The sequence below is a fragment of the Mesitornis unicolor genome, unplaced genomic scaffold (assembly GCF_000695765.1).
Source record: "Mesitornis unicolor isolate BGI_N332 unplaced genomic scaffold, ASM69576v1 scaffold18283, whole genome shotgun sequence".
NCBI lineage: Eukaryota > Metazoa > Chordata > Aves > Mesitornithiformes > Mesitornithidae > Mesitornis > Mesitornis unicolor.
The window spans coordinates 39,400-62,377 of record NW_010172804.1 but is presented as its reverse complement, the minus strand read 5'-3'; the positions used below and the strand labels follow the sequence as shown (position 1 = coordinate 62,377).

The 22,978-nt window shown below is 36.3% G+C and overlaps 1 protein-coding gene across 1 annotated transcript in view; it reads left to right on the top strand.

The window, feature by feature from the left end:
* Window positions 1-22,978, top strand: part of LOC104537594 (dynein heavy chain 7, axonemal-like) — a 55,152-nt gene that overhangs the window by 31,153 nt on the left and 1,021 nt on the right. The window contains exons 23-34 of the mRNA XM_010180526.1: window positions 1,592-1,718; window positions 2,895-3,089; window positions 6,208-6,300; window positions 12,216-12,392; window positions 13,418-13,579; window positions 14,329-14,529; window positions 15,383-15,544; window positions 16,927-17,112; window positions 17,835-17,972; window positions 18,699-18,929; window positions 19,925-20,077; window positions 21,769-21,946. Of these exons, the coding sequence (XP_010178828.1) occupies window positions 1,592-1,718; window positions 2,895-3,089; window positions 6,208-6,300; window positions 12,216-12,392; window positions 13,418-13,579; window positions 14,329-14,529; window positions 15,383-15,544; window positions 16,927-17,112; window positions 17,835-17,972; window positions 18,699-18,929; window positions 19,925-20,077; window positions 21,769-21,946 (2,003 nt within the window). The remainder of the gene's footprint in view (window positions 1-1,591; window positions 1,719-2,894; window positions 3,090-6,207; window positions 6,301-12,215; window positions 12,393-13,417; window positions 13,580-14,328; window positions 14,530-15,382; window positions 15,545-16,926; window positions 17,113-17,834; window positions 17,973-18,698; window positions 18,930-19,924; window positions 20,078-21,768; window positions 21,947-22,978) is intronic.

Genomic DNA, 22,978 nt, shown 5'->3' with positions numbered 1-22,978 from the left:
ACTCTTTCAATTTGTATATATTTAGAACATTTTTCTAGTTAATATTGCAAATGGCACTTTCTGAATTATCCATTACTGTCTTTATTTTATTTAAATACAAGTAAGCTGTATTACTTAGTGTGTAGTTTAATGTGCAGTGTTCAGTTTAGTGGCACACTGGTTATGAAGGTTATGTTTTTGTTAGAATTTTCAAGGTGTGGGCAATCTAAGTCTTGCATTCAAGGTAGCCCTTTATCAATAAGGCAATGTGTTCTATAAACCTAGCTCATTGACTTGAAATCTTACTCATTACATCTCAAAAACTACCATATGCCCATGTGCCTAAATTAAAGTAAGCAATAAGTAAAATAATCTCATTTTGCATCAGAACCTTTCTGTCAGAAATATAAAGATATGGGACCTGAATCCCAGCTGACAGAGTGCATTCCCAGGGAATGATTGGTGTAAGCCCATTTTGATAATATTGCCCAGTGAAGGCAGAGGAAGATAGAGGCACCAAAATGTCTCTGTGAATTAATACTTCGCATGAGACTGTCTTCAGCTATCTGTACTAGTTGGTCACTTTTTACTACAGGCTGTGTGCTAAGATTCTTAATCATTCTCTTCTCATGCAAACCGTATTACTTTTGCACCTTGCAAAAAGTATACCTTTTGTCCGATGGCCATCTTTGTGTCAGTATTTTGTGTAAAAATTGTATGCATATCCATTTAACTGTTGAGGAATCAGTAATTTTTAAAGTACTTAAAATGCTATTAAAAATTCAGGAGCGTCTATATATTACAGTAATATTATTAAAAATGCTCTATTTCTTGTTAGCTTAATGGAAAAACAAAACAGATTGAAATACAAGACTGAAAAGGAGACAGATATCAAACAACATAGCTTGCTCTCTATCTGTCAAAAGCTTCCCACTTCTATTCAATTATAGTGCATCACATGTTTCTGAATGATGACCATGTCTGAACTGCAGGAATACCCTCTGAGTAGCTCCTTGCCAAGGGATTGGTGACTTAGGTAGTTGAAAAAAAGCCATAGCACCTCTCCACATCTTTGTTACTACCTTGAAAGAAGTATTTGAAGTAGTTGTGCAAATTCAGATGCTGCATTTCTAACCACCCAATGGACTTTTCCTTATTTGGCTAGGTATTCCAATGTAAACCTTTATAAAATAATATATAGCTTTCTTGCTTTGTATTTAAATGAAATTACTGATAATAAATCACAGTTTTAAATATATTTGTATTATGGTATATTAAGGAAAATACTATGTAGAATGGGAAATGTGTTTCAGATAACCTTTAAAGAGGGACTGTTTTGAATTTGGCCCTGGTGTTCATAACGAATTTTAAAATTGCTGCTGTTTTCTGCCCCTCCCAAAAGGGACCTCTCCCTTCCTCTGAAAATCATGTGTTACTCATGGAATCGCACTTAAATGTGTTTCATGTTATTTTGCTCACAAAACGGTACGTGCATTTAATGATTGCTTTGGGTTACTTGACCAGAGAGTCTATTAGAACAAAGGAAATTGAAGTGGTTTGTAATAGGTTGAATGATATTAATGGAAGATTGTTCTTTTTCTGACACCTGTAGGTTGAAGATTCTCAAGGACCATTTTACTTACTCGCTTTATGTCAATGTTTGCCGCTCCCTCTTTGAAAAGGACAAGCTGCTCTTCTCTTTTTGTCTAACTGTGAATCTCCTGAAATATGAAAGATTGGTCAGTAATTTAAAATAATTTGCATTTTTATATGGTATATATTAAACTGCATCTACAAACTATTAGTAATAGGAACATACAGGATAAGAATAGAATAATAAGTTTATATATAATCATATTACTTAGGCCTCACTTTTGTGATGTTTTATTTTAATAAGCCATTATAAACATTGAAAAAGATTCTCTAGAATGAAATAAATATACAATAAACAGGTATGGCAAAACTGAGATAGATTATAAGTGTTTTTCTAAACGTTACTTATATCAAAGCCCAGCCTGTGTTATTCTTACAGTGAACACTTTGCAAAATTTAATGTAACGTATTCTGAGTTCTAAGGGCATATAAAAATTAATTTCAACCATTGATTTAAGAAACTACTCATCTTTTTAACTTAAAGAGCTAAATATATTTATTTTTGCAGTGAATTCCTCAAAAGCAAGCACTTTTACCAACTGATTTCTATTAATCTCTAGTAATTCTTTACAAAATACTTCTTTACAGGATTTTTTAATTCAGAAGGGAATACATGCCTTTTAACCATAGCATCTGCAAAACAGTACTTATGACTGCTTGGGGCTGTTTCTTTCAGTGTAATATAGAAACACTTAAAACTTTAGAAAAAAATTGTATATTGGGCAGTACACTGAAGTGAATTCTTTCAAGAGCTGATAGAAATAATCATGGGCTACTGTTCTCCCATTCACAGGGACTTCAATTTACAAATTCGAGCCATCAAAGAAATTTTGATATAAAGGAGTATTGAGAAAGGAATGAGACATGTAATAGGTTGATATTTTTATTTCATATTTAGACTTGCACTATAGGAAAAGGTTGTGAAATGCATGGTTCCCTGAAATATTTCCAGTATTTTTCTCCTTCAGCATTCTGGGATTTGAAGAGTAGGTTTAAAAATCAAATCAGTTAACATTGTTCATTCTCCAAGTTAGGAAAGCAGATGAATCTTTAAATTGGCACATACCTTAGGTTTTGTGATTCCTTAAATTCATGTTTAATTGAAAACCAGGCACTGAATACTTTGGAAATAAACTTCTAGTAGTTGTGCAGAAACTTTTTCAACTAGTGCAAGAATCCAGAAAAATGTATTGATTTTCCTACATAATTTATGAAACCTGTTATGTTTTATTTACTCCTGAGAACAGTGTTTTTCATTGTAGATTGATGAGAATGAGTGGAAATTTCTGTTGACTGGAGGCATAGGTTTGGACAATCCCTTTTCTAATCCTTGTACCTGGCTTCCTCCAAAATCATGGGATGAAATTTGTCGACTAGAAGACTTGCCAGGCTTCAAAAACATTCGTAAGGATTTTATACAACTGAAGGATGGATGGAAATTGGTATATGACAGCTTGGTATGTTAACATTCCTGATTGCTGGCATTCATAAGCTAATTAACACATTGAAAATATTTATTCAGGGAAAAGAAAGTGCTGTCATTTTACATGGTATGTTCTTACGTATATGAATGTAAATATTTAAGCAAATGGAGTGTAGCAGTAGATTATTGCCAGTTTGTCAGGTGGCTTCTGAACAGCAGGTCATGATTTGAACTGAATTTGGATGGAAAAAAAGGCAACAAAACCTGGAGTGTTAAGGTGATAGTGAAATTTGCTAATCGTAAGGCAACCACTGTCCCCTGTCAGTCTATATATTTGTTTACCATGCTTTGAGAATGCTTTTTCATGGTATTATGTAGCATGCTGTTTACCTGGATAAGTGTAAAAAAAAGTTATTGCCAGTCATGTAGAAAAACTGGAATGGGATTTGGGAGACCTGTGATTCCCAGCTCTCAGAGACCTGATATATGCATGAATTACTTAATTTGTCTTCATCTAACTTCATCACTTTATCCTCAAAATCTAAGCTCTTTATATGAATTTTACTCCTTATTTAAGCACGTGCTTCATATTTAATCTTACTATGAACTCCTTTTTTATCTTATCATGCTCCCTCCTGCTTGATATTAAAAGTGCTCATTGTACACATACCTCCTGAAAATGACTAGAAACATTATCCTTCTGTCCTACTTGCACCATATCTGACCATAACCACTTCCATGTTCAGATCATACTGTCCATGTGTGCTAGTCCATTGAACCACTTTTCTCACTGTTAGCTTAAATGATGAAAATTTATCACCAATGTTCAGTCAAATGACCCAGGACTTCTTATATCCATTTCAAAAAGATTAATTATGTGTTTTATTAATTGTAAATGTCAAGGATTTAGAAATCCTTTCTATTATCTAAAATGGGCTTAAAGTATACAGAGAAGGAAAAGAATGGATTTTTGGTTGGAAATGCTTATAAAATGTACAATGAGAGACATTAAAGAAACTAAGCAGCTGTAAGTCCTTCAGTTGTCCAGGTTGTGGGAAACAGGTGAATGGCAGAGATAAAGCTTTCCTTGGACATTTACATAAAGGTAACAGCAAGCTGAGGGCTTTAGTTCTTCTTTGGGAAATACTTGCTTGGAAAATGAACAGAGAAACAATGGCATTTGAAAAAGAGATTGAGGGAAGGGACTAAGTTATGCACTTTGGGATTACAGCTTTTTAAAACAATGCCTAATATAAATGAATGGTGCTGACTTTCAGAAGTCAAGATTCAAGATGTGTGTGATAGCTATGGGTTCATTCATGCAGCCAAACAGGAATAAACAAAAATTCCTTCATTTAAGTGGTATTCAAGAAAATGAAATCTATGGAGTCAGGTCATCAGGTAACTGATGAAAAAACCTAACAAACAGTAACACTGAAGCCAGGAACACTCAGTTACTGAAGCTTGAGTCCTAGATGAAAAGGAACAGCATTATCTGTCACTGTCCGGACATAGCAGAGTTGTTAGACCTTTTACTTGTTACACAAAAACATTTTCATTACCTATCTAGCTTTAACACTAGTACTTTCATGTGAATGCACTGGAATTTTCAAAAATGTTAGTTAATGGTTCTTGCACAATATTCCTTTTTGATAACTGTATTTTTACAGTTATAGTAAAGTATAGTTTATCCCCAGTGATTTGCAACCAGCTCTTTTTTCCTGTCTTGTTAGTGATACACAAATTTAGGGGGCAGTTTCGTGTATGTAGGTTAAAGAGAGAGGGCACAAAATCATTGTTTCTTGATCCACTTTGTCATCAGCAATCATACACTGAATATGAATGTTTTTCAAAGGAATATGAGGTGTACCTTTCTCCTCCTACTGTTGTGGATCAGGTTGCTTCCAAAAGCAGGGGAGACCTGACTTCAACTCTCCAATTCAAAGATTCCACATATTTTATCTAAAGTTGTATTGCATATCTTGAAGTAGGGACTGAAACTCAGTTCTCTAGCTTGCTGACTTAATCTCAAAGCTACTGATGTATCTCTTCTCATGGAAAAGTGGAGTTTTTGGCAGAGTGGCACAACTCAATGGTGTCTGCAGTGCAACCTTCACTCCTCAGTGTTTCCTAATTCACTCCTTTCTCTACAAATCTTGCAAAATTTTAGCTGAATTCTTCAACAGCTGTAATAGATGTTATTCTGAGGTACCTATTTTCCCCATATATTAATATAAAAATAATGCAGCATTCTGGATTCCAATCTGAAATTAAGTACTTAGAAGTTGGGGAAGTAGAGCACCAGGCTCCAGAACATGAACTCCATCATGATTTGATTTGCTAAATCAAATTTGCTCAGCATACAGTTTGTGCAGGTCTGTCTGCATACCTTTGTGCCCAACCCTCTACAGACAAGCTTAAGAGGCTCACTAGCAGAGCTGTAGTACCAGTCTCAATAAAGGCATACCTAGCTGGCACTGTAATTCAGCCTAGTAAGAAGTTAACATGCTACACAACCACTGCTGTTCCCAATCTGATGACTGCAATAACACCATAACAGCTAGATTATTCACTGACCAATTACAAAGAAAGTTCTCTTGTACATTGTTTGTCTAAATTTTCCAATTCTTATTTTCCTGCACTCATTTTCTGCATTCAGATGCAGCCTAACTCATAGTTATCATGTAATACTGTAATGTGATTGTCATTGATTATATGGTTATCATTGTAATATTGAAGACTAACACCATAATTCAGTTCTAACAGAAGGAGGGAGATAAGGTGCAGTTTCAGGTTTCCTCCAGCTCATTCATTCTCCGCTCCCTAGAGAAGGTTATTATCTTTTAAACACTTAAAAATTACTATAACTTCTCTGCTATAAGAGACGCTTCTTAGATAAACACATATTTAAATGTTTGAGGGGTTTTTTGGTTTGTGTTTCTGGTTTTGTTTTGGTTTGTTTTTTGTTTGTTTTGGGTTGGTTTTTTTGTGTTTGTTTTTTTTTTTAAAGCAGCTCTAATCATGGCAACCCCATTTCTGTAGATTAAGAAAAAAGGCATCATGGATTGATGTGTCAAGTTAAAAGATAATTTACTCTCACTATAGACAATTCACAAATGCTTTAAAGAATGTTGAATTACATATGCTTTTAGGATCCCCAGCATGAGGATTTTCCTGGAGAGTGGCAAGAAAAGTTGGGGGAGTTCCAAAGGATGCTTGTCATTCGCTGCCTGAGACCTGACAAAGTACGTGCAAAACTTCCATCTTTTTCAAAACGGTCTGTCCATTTTAGAAAACAAGATTATTTGCAAGTATGCATTTCAACTATGTTGTCTATAACCATTCTACAACAGTATTATAAAAGAAAATAGGGATTTAATGAAATTTCAAAAACCAGCAAATTTGAAATTGTAATGAAAAGCTTTTTAAAACAGAAGTGTAGGTCTCTAGCTTTTGTTAAGTTTCAGTGTACACATAAAAATCCCCAGAGCTCTTCCTCTTTGAGACCACCTTCCAAACCTTTTGCCTTCTTTTTTCAGTACACATGCTATTTTTTTCTTATGTAACTTTTCCAGTGAATGTCACTATCTACAGTAAATGTTGACTGATCTGGGAAAATAATTTAAGGCTAATCAGGAGTGTAGATACTGTGGGTGCTTAAAGGTAGCAATTATTGCAGACACATAGATCCATTTGGATGGAAATGTTCTATGGAAAGTGTTTTGAAGCAGAACTGTTCCAATTTGAGTCAGTCTAGCTGTAAGGCTTGAATGAGGCACAGATCACAATAGGTGCACAGTTGGGAATCTTTATTCAAAAAACGTCCACCTACTAAAAACTAGAATATAAGTATTTGCTTAGCCATTTTTCATATATTCAGAGGTTAGTGGGACTATTCGTCCACACCTAGACATAATGACAAAGCACGTTACAGAAGATAGGAGTCAGTATAAACAGTTATGACCTCTGTTCCAGAGAGCCTGTGAAAGGAATTCTCTACCCTTCCTCACACAACTGAACTCAGATAAAGATATGAATGTTTGGACCATATAAAAACTTTTAGAGTCAGACTTCTCGCTTCACTTCTCCTGGACTTGTTTTAACTGGCAGTATGAACTTGCATGGCCTTGGGCAGATGGATCAGTACGGAGAGGCACTGGTGGTGGTGGTGTGTACTGATGCTTGGAGACAAAGTTATCCACAAGACGCTGCCTAGTTGCAGTGACTTCTTCTTCAAAAGAGTTTATTATGCTTCTGCCAGTTTTGCACTTAAAGCAAAGCAAAAGATTGAGACTTTCAGTTGGACAATTTAACTGTTTAGTTCAACTACATTCAAAACTTAGATCCTCAGAAACCCACTGATCTGCTGCTAATTTTAGCTTAGAAGTCTCATTTTGGCTATGGTCAGTAATACTGCTGTCTGAATGGTGCAGAACAATTTGGCAGATATATTCCATTTGCAGACCCCCATTTAATTCAGAAACTCCTACCCAGGCTTGCCAGTTTAAGTCTAGTGTCCTTATTCTTTTGAAGTAAATTGTGAACTTACTGTTTAGCTATATTTTAAATCACATCAGGAAGGGAGACTTCAGTTTTATTTTCTTCTGTGTGAAGAGGCATGATCTCACTTCTCAGGATGCATCAAGATATTGGTGCTTCAAGATATCAGCAGCCCTAGTGCATAGCCCTCCAAGCTACTGGTGAAGTTGTTCTTGAGGGCAAAGAGTCCCCACTTGAAGCTGCTGCTTCAAGTTTTCTATATGTTGTACTTAGTAATATTACTAATAATTTGTAATATGACAACAGTAATATTGTTGTACTTAGTAATAAAGTAATATTATGGCTGAGACCCCTTTTGTACCTTGGAACACTGCTCTAAATCATTCACTGTTCAGGTTAGATAACATCATCTTCTTGCTCTTGGTCTACCTTTTAAGGTATGAGACTCCTCCCACTGTGGCATGTGATCCTATTTTTATGTATCTGAGTCTGTTTTATAGGAAACTTAAATGACCATGACAGTCACCAGTATATTTTCAATACAGAATATTATCAGCAAGGCAAAGATCTTACTTCTGCAAGCACACCAGGAAGTAAGATGCAGAATCTTTACTATGCCTTATGAGGAAACTTGATTCACTTGATTCTTACTATCCATAGGATTAAAGGTCATATATCAAAGATCAGCTGATCTTGATCAACTAGTTGAAGCAGCTCAGTTTTGTGTGGTTTTGTATGTCAACAGAATGGCATGCATAAAAACCCAGAAGCGGGGAGGAATAAAACTGGATAACTGTAAAACATTTGAAATGGGCTTTAAAGTTTGAAAGCTTAATTAGACTGGTTTACATGTAAGACTGGAGATGTGAAGCAATGATCTCATCAGATTTTGTCTTTTCACATATGTTGTTCATCCCTCCTGAGAAAGAAAGAGCTGCTCATTATAGAGCTTCCTGGATTTATTATTGCACCCAAGCTGTCTTTTCTGATGTAATGAGTTGTTGGAAAAAACAACTTTATTTTTTGGCAGAGGATTGTTATGTATCAGTAGCAATAATTCTAGTTGGCTACTTATAGTTCTTTCCTGGGAGGCAAGCTAAATATTATGAATAGCATTAATTAATAAATTAAAAAGTAAAGCTTATCTTTTTAAATATTATTCTTTCAAGTGGAGAACATAATTTTTTTAACTATTTGGTCAACCAAGTAATTCTTCAGAATTTAAAATTTAACTTCTATCTTTTTTCATTAGGATACAACAAATTTTCTGCTAGTTAGTTACTTGGGCTTCCTGTTTCTAGAGTTTCTAAAGGAAACAGGTTCTTTCAAAAGCTAGACAACAGAGTACACCAATAAGTGTTTAGGTGCAGATTTCTTAGCCAATAATGCATGTAAATTATTACTTCAGAATAAGTAATGTTCTAGCCTTACATAGTGACTCCTTGCTGATGCTTGGAAATCTTAGAGATAGATGTTCACATTCTAGCTTTGAATCTTATATTAATTGGTTAACACTCACAAGGAAGGTTCTCAGCCTTGTCATCTCCAGCGTGTAGTACTCCTCCATTGTCAGGTCATCAAAGTGCTTAGTAAGGGATAAAAAGCCACAGCTGTGACGTTTGGTGTGTTCCTCCCTGCAACATAAATCCAGAATAAGGACAGGTATTAAAACCATGAAAGTTACATTTTAAGACATGAAGAAATCTGGAGAGGTCTCTTCAGTACTTCTACTGTCTATCAGTAGAAAACGTATCATACAGAAAACACATGAAATAGATTTTAGTGGATCTCAGATAAGTTAGTTGTGTGCCAAGAATATACAAGGGAGAGTTTAGAGAAAGTTTACAATGTTGAGAGGAACTATTTTCTACTTTTTTGAATCAAAAGCCTTCTCTTTGGAGTCAAAAATGAAAGAACTGTGAAGAATTTTATGTGGTATAACTAACAAATTGTGAACTACTTCAAAGTTACTGGGTAAGGTAAGTTTTCAGTAGGCATCAGTTTTGTGAACTGTTACAGAGAAATTGGTAATTTTATAACGAGTAAGGGGATGTTGTCAAAGAAGTTTGGAGCTTACCATGGGTCATCAGTTGGTTTCCAGCCTTCCAGTTCTATCAAGCAAAAGAAACATTTTGCCACATCTGGTTCGTTTGCATTTGGACAGTGGACAAAGCCCGCCTTTGCCATCTGCAAGTGACAGTTTAGAAGTTTAGAGCCTCATCCAACGTGCTCCTCATGTTCGTATCAGCAAACCGTTTCTGAGAGTTTGCAAATAATGCCTTTCCCCACAATGTCTATCAGCATAGATCAGGGTGAAAAATAAATTTTAAGTGTGAGGATTGCAAGCAGGTAAATAAGCAACTAGTAAAGGAACATGGAATAGGCCACAAGCGGTGAATAGATTTTTGCATAGTTGTGGTATCTGCAAGCCACCAGAGTCACTTTGTTCTACCAGATAGCATCCAGTAGATGCCATGCTACACAGGCATTTCAGTGCGTGAGATCTGCCACAGCCACGACTTTAAAGTATACTTTCAGAGAAAAAACATAGCATAAGACCATGGACATAAAGAGCCTTTAAATATCAATTATGTGATTAGAATATTACATCTTTAACTTCTATGTTTTCCTGTCACTTTAGAACCACATCTGGTCAGAACACTAAAAATTAAGTTTGCTCCAGTTCTCAAACTTGACACCTTCTTTTGTAGTATGTCTCATCCAAGAGCCAGCCTGGAAGTTTTGTGTACGTGCCAAAGTATAAGTCAGGTGGATGTTTTTAATGCTCAAGCCTTTAAATATCAATTATGTGATTAGAATATTACATCTTTAACTTCTATGTTTTCCTGTCACTTTAGAACCACATCTGGTCAGAACACTAAAAATTAAGTTTGCTCCAGTTCTCAAACTTGACACCTTCTCAGATAACTTTTGTAGTATGTCTCATCCGAGAGCCAGCCTGGAAGTTTGTGTACGTACCAAAGTATAAGTCAGGTGGACTTTTTTAATGCTCAGGTTAAAGCCTGCAGGGACATAAACATTAAGTTTTCAAAAATTTAAATAATTTAAATTTCTGAAATTTAAGTAGAGGTCATTCTGCTACTTCATCCTTCCTGCTACATGTGTTCTTGTTTCTTCTAATGTGGGCTTCTTTTTTATGAATGAAAAGTTGCATTCAGAAAAAGTACATAATAAAAGAAATTAACTTCTAAGTGACAAGAACAGAAAAAATGAAAACAAGAAAAGCAACTATATTCAGTTCTGTAGCTAGACTAGTGAACTGAATATGCAGGAGCCAATCATCCTACTACAGTATTCCTGAGCAGGGAACAGAAGAAAGTTGGAGTATTAAATGTATCATCTTCAGGCTTAGCAGATGAACATGAATATAATTAACAATGACTTTACATTCAGGCACAATATATAAAAATAAGGCATAGTCAAAATATCCACTTTCAGACTTACATTCTCTGGAGTGCATTTGCAGTTCTCTGTAAAAGGCCAGTTTGTGAAGGTTTTTAAACGGTTCTCATATTCATACATATCCTTAAAATCACTCAAAAGCTTGGAAGCTGAACCAAGCTCTTTCAACAGCACTTCCATCTACAAAGCCTGTAATTAGTATAACCCAGGGCCTGCCTTCCTGCTCTCAAATTTAAGGTATTATACTAATTGGTGACACATTGCACCTGTAAAGCAGGTTAAGTTTTTACAGTAAAACCACAGGTGAGTTTTATGAGCAGGACAATCAAGAGAAATTAAGCTACTGGGACTTTTTCCCCCTGTGTCGTGTTCTGGGTCCTCAGTTACACTATATAAACTGAAAGCACCAATGCTAATACAGGATAAAAATTATATATTTTATAACTGCAGTAGCAAAAATGCAAGTTAAAATCTCTGGTTACTAACATAGTAATTTTCTATATCAAAATTAAAAAATATACTGATTGTGACCAAATTAGTTGAATTTACATTGCTATTTGAAACCATTACCATTTCTTGAATTTCATGTTCAGAGATTAAATATTAGTATCACATTTGCAAATACTGTTGCATTTCTTTAAAGGGGTGGTGGTTATTGTGAAATACTCTAGAGTGTGTTCAGAGATAGAATGAATGGTGATCTTTAAAAGAATTTATCTGTAAGGGTTTACAGGATCAAAGTGTGCTGTGATTTTATCAACTGTTTTTCATTTTGGTACAGAGCTCAGTTAACTTTGGTAGGAAATTAAAACACCTGTGTATGCAAGACTGCTGTACAGGGCAGTTTTCTAAGCCAAGATCTTAACACCTTTGAAAGGTGTTGCATTATGAGACTTGAAAATTGAAATCCTCTCCATAATACAGATGGCTTAAATGCAAAAATAAATCCAGCTTCCTATGCAAACACATTAGTCAGTCCAGATGTGGTGACAGAAATTAGTTTAAGGGTCATTTGCACAGGACTTCCAATTTCAGCCCTCTTAGAGCATCTTTGAACCTATTTTTTTGCCTAGATTTACACATGCTAGACCATTGATTCCTCTGGGATTGTACTTGTATCTGATTTTATATGCAGGAATACCGTCCTTGAAATTTATATGAAAATGTTTAGGGTAATATGGGTTAAAGCTTACACAAAAATAGGACACTTTCATTCTAGTTTTCCTTTTTTTTTAAGATACTACCAATGGTGCAGGAATTTATCATTCACAACCTGGGTCATCGATTTATGGAGCCACCTCCGTTTGATCTGTCAACAGCATTTTCTGATAGTCATTCTTGCACACCACTGATACTTATACTTTCTCCTGGTGCTGACCCCATGGCAGCCCTTGTTAAGTTTGCTGATGATCAGGTATTTTAATATCTCAAGACTTTTTATATATAGTTGATGCTTGTGTGTGCATGCATGCACGTGTGTATGTTTGTATGAAGCAAGGACCTTTATTTAACTAAAAGTTGAAATGCCAAAGTAAGCTCAAAAACCCAATTTAAATGCCCAAAACCTGTTAAAATTGATCTCATGGTTCTCTTTAACACAAAGCATTAATTAACCAAGAGGACTGTTTTTAGGAATGAATAATTTGTCTATTGTTTATAAAAAAACTGTTAAATAATTTTTGCATATTTTATAATGTTGTAATGTCATAATCTATTTAACTAATTAGTCTGTGTAATCTCAAATACAGAATGGAAAAATGGAACAAAATCCTAATAATTTAAAGGTTCATTGTAAGGAATCTTACCTGAAAATGATGGTTTTTTTTCTAATAAGCATTATGTGTCATATATTAATTAACAAACACTGTATTAATATAGGATCTTGTGTATCATCTACACCTTAGAACTCAAATGCGGATTTTTGTTGGCTTTGACTGTCATTATTATGGCATTTAAAACAAAGAAATTCCCAACAGCCTGAAGTTCTTACGTAGAAATGTACTGTTATAATTCTAGAAAGTTGCTGTTTCGTGGTAAGATGTAGTTCTTGCATTTCCTGACTACTATTCTGACAGAATTCAGTGCTCTTGAGATTTACAGACATACTTCAAGTCTCCAACCACCAGGCTTTAAATATAGCCTGCATTTTATAGTAGGTTGTCTGTGTCCTTAAAGAGCATACTGTTTTCAGAAGCATTTTGTAACTGTCAGAATTTTACAGTTCTGGATTAAATGGATGCGTAGTTGGATCTATTCACTGAAAGACAGATAAGAGGTTTTAGTCAAATAGAATGATGTGAAAAAAAGATTTTAATTGTATTGCAAAATATATTGTACATTAAATATTTCAAGAATACATACAGATGTGAACTCTAATGCCAGAAGGTGCAATAGTTTTTGCAATATTAATCTTACTTATAATATGCTTTCTGCATGCAGGGATATGGTGATACAAAGCTTAGTTCTCTGTCTCTTGGCCAAGGCCAAGGCCCAATAGCCATGAAAATGATAGAGAAGGCAGTAAAGGAAGGAACGTGGATAGTTCTGCAAAATTGCCATCTAGCAAGTTCATGGATGCCAACACTGGAAAGAGTCTGTGAGGTAAAAATAAGTATTATCTTCTTCTTATAAATACCTTTGAAAGCATGTCTGATTTATACAGGTGACTGAAAAGCCAGCTTAGCATATATCATGATGGTTCCCATTATATATAGGGGTAATCATCACGTATTGATTCTGTGTTTTTCCTTGCCTACTGGAGTACAAATTGCTCACAACTGTGCTGGGTCTGGCCCATTCCTTGTATGGTAAATCCCAGCCACTACAACAGTCTCTTCAGGCCAAGAGCTTTCATCGTATGTCTACTGCTGCAGAGAAGCAGTATGTTAAGGAATTTTACTCTTGATCAGCTGGGTTTCCAAAGAGGTACTAGCGTACATTTCTTTCTCCCTGCCCCCTGCCCAATAAACTTAACACATTTCTAACATATTCATATTATTACTACAGTCCTTCCCAGAACAGCTGTATGCCAGTAAGTAAATGGGCAAAGTATACGTTCCATTGTTCTTGTGGTACAGAGCCTGCATTTGGTTTTGTTCATATATTCCACAAATTTTAGTTCAAAATACTGAAGTCTTGAATAAAAACACGCCAGCTGTAGAAGGGAAGTTGTCATTCATAACTGTGACTTTCACTATAAACACATATAAGTACTTACTTATTTAAGACATTAAACGTTGGAGTGGTGTATTTTCCCACTTATAAAACAAAATGTTTTAATAATAACACTTGAGGTATATATTGATCTATTGTGTCTTACAGTTGCCTGTTTTTACATGTGTTTACTGTAGGAACTAAACCCTGACACAACACATCCAGATTTCCGAATTTGGCTCACCAGTTACCCATCTCCCACGTTCCCAGTGTCTGTACTTCAGAATGGAGTGAAGATTACTAATGAAGCCCCAAAAGGTCTACGGGCCAATATAATTCGTTCATACCAGATGGATCCAGTATCTGATCCTCACTTTTTCAACAGCTGCAGAAAACCTGTTAGTAATGTTGTATTGTAACTTTGTAAATCAGTTAAACCAGGCCCCTATGACTGTGAATGTATGCTTGGGGGGGAGGTGCGTGAAAAAAACTCCCAAATTAAATAGTTGTCTTCTACTACAATGAAATGGGTTTTGGTTACTGTGATAATGAAGTTAATTTATTTTTTATTTTATTGCTAGTCTCCTACTTCTTCAATTGAGTTTTTTCTGCTATGGCATTAATAATACAGCTCTTTTTTTTTTTAAAATAGGTAAGACTGGGAAAAATCTTAACTACTCTTTTCATGATTAGGGCTCTGTTTGCATGCATATTTTACATTATTTTTTCTATAATTAATACAGTTCTTCTAAATCAGGTCATATACTTTGTAAATGGTCTCAAGTGAAAAACAAAAGTTCTTACCTGAAGTTTTTCTTTAAAGGCCTGAAACCTATCTTGATAATGGGTTGGGGAGGGGGGGGAGAGGAAATAAAAAGCAGAAATATTATGTGAACAATGTTTTATAAAACAATGGTGCAAAAAAAAATTTCCTAAGTACATAGTCTCATACACATAGTTGTATGTGTCATATACATGAATATATAGCTTTAAAAATGAAATTGCTTTGAGGGTTCACCCTGATTTAAGAGAGTATTTAGAACCAATGCTTATGACAATTTGATTACTTCCTACTGAAGGCCTTCATATGTAAAGAAAAGCTACCCTGACTCATAAACACTATGTTACTAGAGCAGGAGATGCTGGGTTTTAAAGTGGCTCAAAGACAGCCCTGTTGTGCAGGATGTGAGAAAAAAATGAAACAGTTTAAACCAGCCATGAATTATTAATGGTGATGCATCTGGTTTTAAGGCTGAGTTCAAGACATTGCTGTACGGCCTCTGCTTCTTCCATGCACTGGTGCAAGAAAGGCGGAATTTTGGGCCGTTGGGTTGGAACATTCCCTACGAGTTCAATGAGACCGACCTGCGCATCAGTGTGCAGCAGTTGCACACCTTCCTCGACCAGTATGAGGTACAGCAAGCTCTCACAGTGGTCACTGCTCCTTGCTTGGACTTTCTAAGACTGTTAGTGCATGTACCAGTGCAGGCTGAAGTTTGGTGTGGGCAGTGAAGTAGAAACCAAGGTCTACTTGCAATAGTGCTAACCACATTAATTTCAAGTAGCTAGTGAACCATGATCAGTGTATAACTAATGTGGGAAACTTTCAAATTACAATTTAGGAGTTCTGCCATGCAGAATAGAGCAGGGTTTCTTCCACATAGTTGCCTTATTCATTGGAATCTTGCCCTATCTCTAGGTAGAACCTGTGGATTCACCTCTTGGTGATGTTGCTGCAAACTGTAAAATACTGTACTAAACCACTTAATTTAACTGTGATTTACTTAATGATAGGGATAATACTAGACACTGGACTGTTCCAGAGCATTAACAACCTTGATCTATTTGTACAGATTTGGCAGATGACGACGGTTCCTTCCCTGTTCTCAGAGTTAGGCAGTGTTGCATAGCACCCGCCCTGGAATTTGCTAGCAATACATGACACTTCTTTATGTTCCAGTTTCCTAAACACCCCACTATAGCTAGAAACTGTGGAAGTTACAGATGGGGAAGGAAGGAGGTGCTATTTTCAAACCACTGTCAGCCTGAAGTGTTTTTATTATCAGTATGGTTAAAAGGTAAATTGTGTTTCAGCATGAGAAAGCGACTTCATGAAGGTGCAATTTTCTTTTCATGTGGGAGAGTGAAGCTCTGAGGTTCCAAGGGAGATGTCCTCCCCTTATATGGTCAAAGCTGATGAGCAAATGTAGTGCCTAGCAGGGAGGGAAGCTTTTTTCCTGAAAGATACTAACTTGTATGTAGCAAACAGGTTTCTTGGTACTTCTTTTGACTGGTTTGCTTTATTCCATTTCTCAATCATTCACTCTTGCCCTGACTTCCTGTAAATAATTTATCTCTTATCACTCATAATTTGGTCCTTTTATGCTCTTCTCCCAACCTTAATAAACATGTTTGATTTTATTTTCTAAAAAATAAAAATAAAATAAAATCTATAAGGACAGGTATGGCTGTGACAGCATAAATTTATTTTAGAAGTATGTATAGCCGAACAAGTAGAGAGAATTTTGTAGCAGTTTTTCATAAACCTGTACTCAGGGAGTTCCAGCTGCATTTTTGGTGCTATTACAATTCAAAAGAAGTAATGCTGTATGACTTCATGAGTATCTGAAGATCAGGTGATCAATGGTATAAGCATGAACTAGCAGAAGTAAATAACAGCTTTAAAACTTTCCAGTAAGAATTCTGAATGACTTCCAAATAATACCAATGAAGCCAATACGGTTGTTCAGAGATTTGCTAGGCTGCAGTTCAGATCATTGTCTTGCTTTCTTCAGGAGGTGCCATATGATGCCATTCGCTATATGACTGGAGAATGTAATTATGGTGGCAGAGTCACAGACGACTGGGATCGGCGTACGCTCCATAGTGTTCTAAACATGTTCTTCTGCTCGGAAATCATTACAAATGCCGATTACAAATTTGATCCAAGTGGCCTTTATTTTGCTCCTCCCGAAGGAGATGTAAGTATCCCAGAACAATGGAATTACCAACAGCTTTTTTAAAAATAAAATATAGATCTGTCTTTAGTGACATGATGTGTGCCTCAGGGCTTACTGCTGTCACTGCTAGCTTTTGTGGCCTAATTTCACATTCTATCAGGACTCGTGTCAGTGACTTCTAAGAAACTGAAATGATGTAAAAAAACACCCCAACTACTACCAATTACTGACTTTGGTCTGTGTGAGTCAGCACACTTAGAGGACAATAAGGGAAAAACACAGCCTGCTGAAGTTAAAAGCATTATAAAACAGGAGTAAGATACTTAGTTGATCATATCTGCTAGAAGTAGAAAGGACATAGTAATCAACTTAATTTATCACACAGGAGAGTTATGTTATACATCAGCAAAATGCCTTCGGATACTTGGCAAGCAGTGGGCCCAGAAAGTGGCTGCAGCCACTTGCACCAGATACCTTATTTTTCTAAGAGAATTTCCAACAGCTGTCAGAAATTTTGTCAGAAATTATTTAAGCAAAGCCAATCCTGATTTCAGGGTAAGAGGCTGGATCAAAGGACTTTGTGAGGCAGTCAGCCCCTGTAGTTCCTTTTATATCTTAGTTTACACACAGTGTTCGTTATACTAGGAAAGTTTGTGGCAGTTTTGAGACACAGCTTGCAGCCTGTCATGGCCTGATTGGCCTTCTCTGCACTTCCTTTTGAGTCTGTTTTTTCTTTTTTTCAGTACCAAAGCTATATTGAGTATACAAAGACACTTCCACTGAACCCTTCCCCAGAGATATTTGGAATGAATGCAAATGCTGATATTACTAAGGATCAGTCAGAAACACAACTGTTACTTGATAACATTCTTCTTACAGAGGTATGCAAAGAGTGGAAGTCACACACTATCGTAACATAACTTTCTACTCTACATTAGTATGTTCAGATTTTTTTTCCCAGTTTTTACTGTACTGTATTGTGTTGCATTTCCATTCTGGTGAAATTACTGTTCCACTTAAGAATCTTTTAAGGCTGTTCTGGTTTTGTATTTTTCCTGATTTTCCTCCTAAGGAAACATAGCTTCTGTGATTGCATGGTCAGTTTGTTTATCTTCTACTCACTCTGGCTTTCAACAGTTTTCCAATTCTTGGATGGTTTCAGTCCAGTTTGTAAGCCAGGTACAATCTAGGGATACTATAGTTCCTGTAAGCTTCATGAGGAAAATGAAGAGCTGAATATAGAAACCAAGAGGGACATGGAGGGGCAGTGAGACAGACCTTGGCACGGCTCTGTGCCTGGTGAACCAGGGGTGCTGCTGGGTACATGAGAGATTGGTTGAGGAAGACTGGTTTACAGTGGGATTTCAGAAGAAAAAATGAGGAGGACAAATTTGTTAGCAAGCAGATTTTGTTAATTCTAAGCTAAAAACTTATTGCAATAACACAGGAAATTGAAACAAATAGTTCCAATCACTGGGGAAGAGTGTTGGAACTGTAATGATCTTTTAAACAATGCATTTATAACAGCTCTATTTTCCTGTATTTTAACTACTCACTCTAGTAAGTCCACTTTCTCAAAATAAATCAATACTTTTGCCTTTCTCTAGTCCCGGGCATCTGGTGGTGGTGCAAAATCCACCGATGAAGTTGTTAACGAAGTCACAGGCAACATCCTGAGCAAACTTCCTTCAGATTTTGACATTGAAGCAGCAATGAGAAAATATCCAACCACGTATACTGAAAGCATGAATACTGTGCTTGTCCAAGAGATGGGACGCTTTAACAAGTTATTGCAGACAATACGGGACTCTTGTGTTAACATCCAGAAAGCGGTAAAGGTGAGCTGCAGATAACCTTTAAAGGCATATACCTAGAACCTAGGTATTAATGCAAGTACCTTAGAGAATGACCGTGAAGTCTGACTCAGGTCAGTCAGTCAAAAACTTTAAAAGAATCCAGATTACAAACTGGTTTATTGATCTGTACCTTAAAACTGATAGGAGTACAATGCAATATAAAAGTACTACTGTGCCTACTGCAGAGAAACCAAACTAGGCAGTTTTTAATGACAGATTTGCTAGCAAATAAGACAAGCAGTAACTAGGTTCACATCCGTTTTTGTGCCTCACTGGTATGAAAGACTGAAGCACTTCACACAATTTCTTACGGATGAAAGCAGATCTCCTCAACACCTCAAATAGCACATTACTGCCAGTGAGGATTCCAGTTAAGATACCACAGCCTAAAGTCAATATTTGTTCTCAGTAGAAATAAAAGCTACAGCTGTGCAAAATAAAGAAAATAGTCAGGAAGAAGTCAGTTTGAGTAACTTTAAATTCTCCTACTGTGGCTTAAGGTATTTAAAGAAACATACAAAAAAACCCCACAAACACCACTCCTCTCCCCATTAAAGCCAAACTACAAGCTGAAAAGTCTGCCACTTTAGAGTAAGGCACCTACAGCAATGTCACAGAGTTTAAAGGAAACTATAAATTAAAAAAAACCAACATTTACAGTTAGTAAAACTCAGAAGTGCTGTGGGAAGGTTATGTTTCTGAGGAAGGATGGGAAGAATTTTCCAGTATGGGCAGTTTTCTCCAAAGGAAGCTACGGACCTTTTCTCTGACCAATCCAGTGACAAACTACTGGATCAGACAGAAGACCACAGTATTTTTTTATGAAATTCTTCAAGTCCATTATTCTTGTTTTCAGTGTTGCTCCTTTGCTAGAGGTTCGTATCATCTGTTGGACAGAGCACTGTCTATTTTCAGGTGTTGAAGCAGGGCTGTTAAGCAAAGTATTCTGACATCTTCCTTTCCAAAATTTATTTTAGGGGCTAGTAGTGATGTCTGCTGAACTGGAAGAAGTGGTAAACAGCATTCTGAATGGTAAAGTTCCAGGACTATGGATGACTAAGTCTTACCCAAGCGTCAAGCCTCTGGGCAGCTATGTGACTGACTTCCTTAACAGACTGAAGTTCTTCCAGGTGAGCACCACTGCTCGTGCACATTTGTTCAATGCTGCTTACTGTTTTTGTCTATTGATGTCAGGTGACATCGCCACAAGTGAATACACCCACACAAATTACCTCCACTGAATAACTGACAGGTGAAGTTCAGTTCATTTGTGCATGTGTTTTGTATAGCTGATTGCTTATCACAGCATCTAAAGCAGCACTGCATTTTGCCATACACCCTACACCTCATAAAGAGAGCTGCAGTAATACTGCATGACAGAATTTGCCATCTGAAGTGAATTTATTAAGGGCCTCTTAAACTGCATGCAGATCTGGTAGTGGTAATGAAGTTAATTAAAATAGAACTTAGGAAAATACTGTTGAGTTTTAACACAAAATCTTAAGTTAAAGTCAAATTCAAATACCAGGCTTTCAGTGGAGTGCTGGAGAAGCAAGCTGGATTAGTTAGGGAGAATCAGTGGGGTTCCTTCACCTGTAAGAGTGCAGAGTCACAAAACTCTCTTTAGATGAGTAATATCCAGAGTCTCAGCACCATTCTATGGCTTGGTAATGTCAATCAACTGAAGAAAACCAATCTCATAGTAAATTGCCTACTCCATACCTATTATGTTTGGACACACATCACCCAGTCAACACACCTCAGTAACTGCCACTTTCATCTGTAGCAAGCACAGCAGTACTATGTATAAAGAACAAAAGTGCCATTTCTTGAACAGAATCTAGGACAGAAATTAAACTTGTGCAAATGGAAACCTGCCAATCCTGTAACTTTTTATTTACTGAGAGGAAAACTACTTAGTAGTAGAGACAAGCTGTTGTTGTCTTCATTGTAAGTCTCTGCAGTGGATAAATGGAGGAAATTTGTTTCAGACATTATTCAAAACTGATGTTTGCAACAATCAGAAAAATGTCTTGCACACAGTAAATATTCACCATTGCAACAGACCTCACAGGTGTTACAAGAAAACCCAATGAATTTTGACATTATTAAAAAATAATTTTTATAGAGAGGCCCCCACAGTGTAAGCGATTAAAAAAAAAACCCAACAAACAAAACCAAACCAATAACCAAACAAGAAAAATCAAAGAAAAAAAACCCTCCCTATTCCCCAGATCAATAGAAATTTAAATAGACCACGTCTTCCTCAAGAGGAAATCATTCATCCTCATCTTCAACTTGCTGTACGCACATGTGACTTTGGCCCTGGAAGGGAAACAGGACCCTTCTGAAGATAAAACAGTCTGCAAAAAAAGTCTGTCATTTGCACAGAGAAACAAAGGTGAATGCTGAACAGCCTTCAGTAACAAGGGAGAAAAGGAGAACTGAACATGCGTTTTACAAATTTACAAGGATGATGCATGTTTAACAGGCTCATTCAGACTAAGTCATTCACATAAGCTAAGTATTTCCAGGCAATGGTGTTGAGGTTTTTCTGTGTGTATGGTATGCGGCTTTTGTTTTGAGGGTGTTTGTTTGGCTGGGTTTTTGTTTTTTTTAAAACAGAAGCTAGTGACAAGTTGGTGTCAGCCAGCCAACACTCCACTGCTTTCAGAAAAGAAAAAGGCAATCCTGGATTCACAAAGGGAAAAATTAACTTCTCCTGTTATTCTAGAAGATATTTGCTTTCATAAATACTAAAAAAAACAACATAAAAGACAGTTGTTTTTCTTTCCTCCTCCTCCTCCTTTTGCTGCTGCAGCTGTGGTATGAAAATGGACCTCCACCAGTCTTCTGGATTTCAGGATTCTTCTTCACTCAAGCGTTCTTAACAGGAGCCCAGCAGAACTATGCCAGAAAATACACCATTCCAATAGACCTACTAGAATTTGACTATGAAGTGCTGGAAGATAAGGAATATGAAACTGCTCCTGAAGATGGTAAGTAAATGCATGACACTATTATCTGCCTTTGCTGATGTATTCAGAAGTTAACATTAATTTGCAGACTCAAGAGTTATGCAATGAAGTTAATGAAATCAACTGGAAAACCATATACGACTGCACTGCTCCCGATGAGATATGCAAGAGGTGAAGAGGCAAAATACTAAGTCCTTAAAAACCAGTTTGATCATTTCACCTCCTGGATTAGCACACAGCAGAGGACACACCTTACCCCAAACTTCCCAAAACAGATCAAACTTTCAAGTGATATCTAACTTGCCTTTGTTCTGTTCTTTATTTCACTCCACTAGCATGTATTTCTGAAAATATTTTCCTAAGCCAACGCAAACCAAATGTTTCATACAGAAGTTGGTTATGCTACTTTAACTGTCCCCAGAAAAATCTCTTATGGATATAATCACAATGCGCAATAGGGGAATGCTCTAAGTGTGGGGGGGAAGCCCTATTTTTAATCAAATCACATTATTATCTATTATTTACCTTGGGTTCCAGTTGCAAGTATATTTGTTAGCTTGCCCTTCCTCAGAAAAACCAGCAGATAAAACTAAACTCTTCTTAATACTCTTCTTAATACTCTTTTTAATACTTTTCTGAGGATCAGTTTGACTAGAAGTTGTGTAAAAACAAGGGCTTGTCAGGTTGTCTGAAAGCCACATCCAGTCCATTTCAACTAATTTTCTGTTGATTTTTTGTTCAGGTTGATTTTTTTGTCTTAAAAGTTACAGCTTTCAAAAAGAAAAACAGATGTTGCTGTAAGTTACTGTTTTCTTCTGAAGAAGTGGTGGAATGACAGCTGTCACTCTTGTCACTACAAAATGACACTGTGACATGGCAAAAGAAAGATACTTGTGTTTTTTAAACATTTATTTACTTCTCTAATGAGCTGCTTTAGAAAGGTATAAGCAAGTGGCAATTTGAAACATGAGCAATGAAACAATGTGAAGACCAACTAGTGAAAGACTGTTTACATGATCTAGTGTCCAAGTTTGGGAACATTAAAGCTGAGAA